The 3,478-nt window shown below is 47.3% G+C and overlaps 1 protein-coding gene across 1 annotated transcript; it reads right to left on the reverse strand.

Moving 5' to 3' along the window:
• Positions 1-2,775: 2,775 nt before the first annotated feature.
• Positions 2,776-3,465, reverse strand: LOC131880736 (U-scoloptoxin(01)-Cw1a-like). Its single transcript, XM_059227429.1, is given in 3 exon segments — positions 2,776-3,302; positions 3,304-3,374; positions 3,376-3,465. Coding segments are annotated over 3 exon segments (336 nt in total). The 3' UTR covers positions 2,776-3,127.
• Between the last annotated feature and the right edge of the window lie 13 nt (positions 3,466-3,478).

Here is a 3,478-nt window from a genome sequence, read left to right on the forward strand (position 1 = left end):
TGAACACGTGCTCTACAGGAGTCTTCCCAATATACAGACCAAGCTTCCTAGTACCCGCACATTTCACAAGTGATCCATCCACTCCGACAATGCTCTGGGCACATTCATTGTCGACGGAATAGCGGTTCTGGGGAAGGATAGACATGGCAGCGCCCGAGTCCACGAGCCATCGATCTGTTCCGGAGAGAAGATTACCGCTCAAACCAAGGCCATCTTTTCAGACTAGAAAAGGATCTGGTCTTGGAAATTTTTTGATAGCGTCGATCTTTTTGGGGACACGGAAATTCCATCCCGACTGATTTGTGCCCCAAATAGTCGACCTCACTCAAAACAGTTTGCACTGTCACGATTTAAGCGGAAGGTTGCATTCAACAACCGATCAAAAACTTGCTTCAGATGATCCTTGTGCTCTTCAATTGTTTCTGAGAATACAACTACGTCGTCGAAAGAAGGCACGCACAAACGAAAGACCGTCTACTACCTTCTTTATGATCCTAGACCATGTAGCAGGGGCGTTTCTCTGGCCAAAAGCACATGACCGTGAACTCGAAAAGTTTTCCCCTGAATGAGAACGCAGTCTTTTCTCGATCTCTTCAGGAACGAAGACGGACTTGGTAGAACGCTTGAATCGCAGTCGAGAACACTGAAAAACGTTTCCGGTGACTTCATTAAGAATGTCCTCGGCGTTTGGAGTTTGGAACCGATCCGGAATTGTTTCGCTCGTTTACTTTGCCATATCCACGCAAAGTGGATCTTGCCATTTGACTTCTTCTCACAACTACGAGAGGGCTTCCCCATGCCGATGAGCTTTCTTGAATGTATCCATCTTCAATTAATTGTTGTATCTTCTCATTAGCAGGTTCCAGGTAAACTCGGGGATTCGGTACGCCCTTTGGGAATACAGGCGGACCTGGAGTCATCTTCAATTTACATGGATACCCACGTTTGTATGTCCCGATCCTTCAAAGGCTCCCCGATTCTGTTCCATAATTTTGTCGCTCAGTTCCCGCGTTCCTGGCATACTCGATCTCCGCTTCCTTTTTAGAACCAAACTCCTCCCAAGCATCTCCTTGATTCAGGATAGGTGGATGGAAATGTGCCGAATGAAATGGGAACAAGATAATCCAAAGGATCTCCTTTTTCCAGTCTTGTTCATTAGTGGCCACGTGCACGGGAAGTTCGGCTTCTTTTGCGCCCAGATTCCCAATCGTGGGGTAATTCAGGCTGAACAGGTAATGAAGAACCTTCCCTGACAAGCTTAATTCGTTCATGGTAGGCAAGAGCAACATTCCACCCGAATATTCCAGGGTGGCTTGATCTTGCTTAGAATGTCCATACCCAGGATACCCTCCGACGTCCTGACCACCTTGAACACGTGCTCTAGAGGAGTCTTTCCCGATATACAGGCCAAGCTCCCTAGTACCCGCAAATTTCACAAGTGATCCATCCACTCCGACAATGCTCTGGGCACATTCATTGTCGACGGAATAGCGGTTCTGGGGAAGGATAGACATGGCAGCGCGCCCGAGTCCACGAGCCTCGATCTTGTTCCGGTTTGGGAAGATCGACACGTCCAAATACAGTCCTCGGAGTGGCGGCACTTACAACCGACACAATGCGACTTCTTTTTGTTCCGACACTCCGACGCCTTATGTCCCCTTTCCTGGCATTTGTAACAAGGTGACTGTTGTTCCAGTTTGTGACGTTCCGGCCAGATTCCCTTGAGTCGTTGGCCTTGAAGGTTGCATTCTTCCGGGGTTCAGACAAAAACCTTGGTTTTCCCCTTGTTACTCGCGTTGAAAGGCCGAATGGTATCAAACATCATGGCCGCGGTCACGGCATCCTCAAATTTTTGACGGATGATGTAAGAGTAACCGCGTTCCTCATTTCCATGGGTAACCCATACACAAAATTGTCGAGGACTAACACTTTCTTCTTAGAGGCCGCAAAGTCGCCATAAACATACGTCGACCTTCCTGGCCACACGCGAACGAAAATCTTGTGGGGTTTCGGAGGCCCCTTTCCTCATAAACTTGAGCTCACCCGCTTCGACCAGGCGATGCGGAGCTTTGCTGTTCCGCAGTGATGCCTTCAGAGTGGCGAACGAGCCACGGTCAGCGGCACCGACATCGTCCAACAGGCGGGAGCCTACTCCAAGGCAACAAATCAGGACACCTGCGGCTTTTGCGTCCGCCCACTCGTTCACAACCGACGACACTTTCAAAGTAGTCCAAGTAGTCGTCCAACGTCTGGGACTCGGCCTTAAACGTTTCTGGCCGGACGAGATCTCGCGCGTTTGCCATCCTGACGGTTGATGATTCCACTCAACCGCTCGAAAATGCGAGCACGAATCCTTCCGAATTCGCCGATCAACCGATGCGCAAAGGTTCAGGATCTAGGAATCCACCCAGAATCCCACTTCTGACACCAAATGTAGGCGAGGCTCGCGTACCAAAACCTTTTATAACATAGGAAGATCGTTATACAATGCTAAAATGGCGCTCGAACAATGCTCGAGAGCCAACTTCACAGTGTGACCACTTATCTGATATCTCTCAGGGTGGGCCGGTAGATTGTCACAAATGGAATTTACGGCCTGTCAGTTCTAAAATTGACATAAGTAAGGTAAGTGTTAATAACAGGGTAGCAAGTAAAGAAGGCAGAAACACGTTCAGGAATGTTAAAGAATCTAATTTTGCCTTTTTTACCAATATTATGTAAAAGTTAATATATATTTTGGATGTAGTTCGTACTAACATCTTGGTCCCATAGAAATAACATCAAACAATGGATCTTTATTCAATAAATAGCTTATATCCAAATCAATCATTATACTGACTCTCTTTGGCATATTTTGATCGCTTGTTCAGCATTTCTTTAAACGGTTGCCAAGCAAGTACCATAAGATGTGCAAAAACATGAATGCGCCAGTCTTTTACTGTCACGCTCTATTTGTTCTTTTTTAAGATTTTATTGAGCATGAAAACAATGTTTTAAATAGCAGTGGGGTCTTCAAAAGCAATCCGACATCAGTCTTTGATTGACAAATGGATGAATGAACGACTCAAAACTTTGCATGTTTGACTGTTGATTTTTCCACTTCACATCCAATCACACAGGAAATCATTTAGTAGTCGGGGATCTTGCCGAACTCCACCGTGTTGTAGAGGGAGGCGGCTTCGCTGCAAGGGAAGGCATCTTGTTCGTGGTTGCAGGTCAGGGTCTGTTGGTCAAACACGGTTCCGTTGCCGCAGATGAACGACCATTGAGCGGTCTCAATCACACTGCCGGTATCATCCTCATGGGCAACAAATGTGGAACACCTGACAGCCGTTGTCCACATCAGCATAGTAGCCATATTGCTGACCTTCACAAAGAGAAGGACAAGGACAGAGGCGTGTAGAGAAGGCTCTCGGCCTGGTCGGCAAAAAGGTAGGATTGGTCATTGGGGGATTGCTGGGGCATGGCCAAGTAGCCA

Source organism: Tigriopus californicus, chromosome 5, assembly GCF_007210705.1.
Source record: "Tigriopus californicus strain San Diego chromosome 5, Tcal_SD_v2.1, whole genome shotgun sequence".
NCBI classification, from domain to species: Eukaryota; Metazoa; Arthropoda; class Copepoda; order Harpacticoida; family Harpacticidae; genus Tigriopus; species Tigriopus californicus.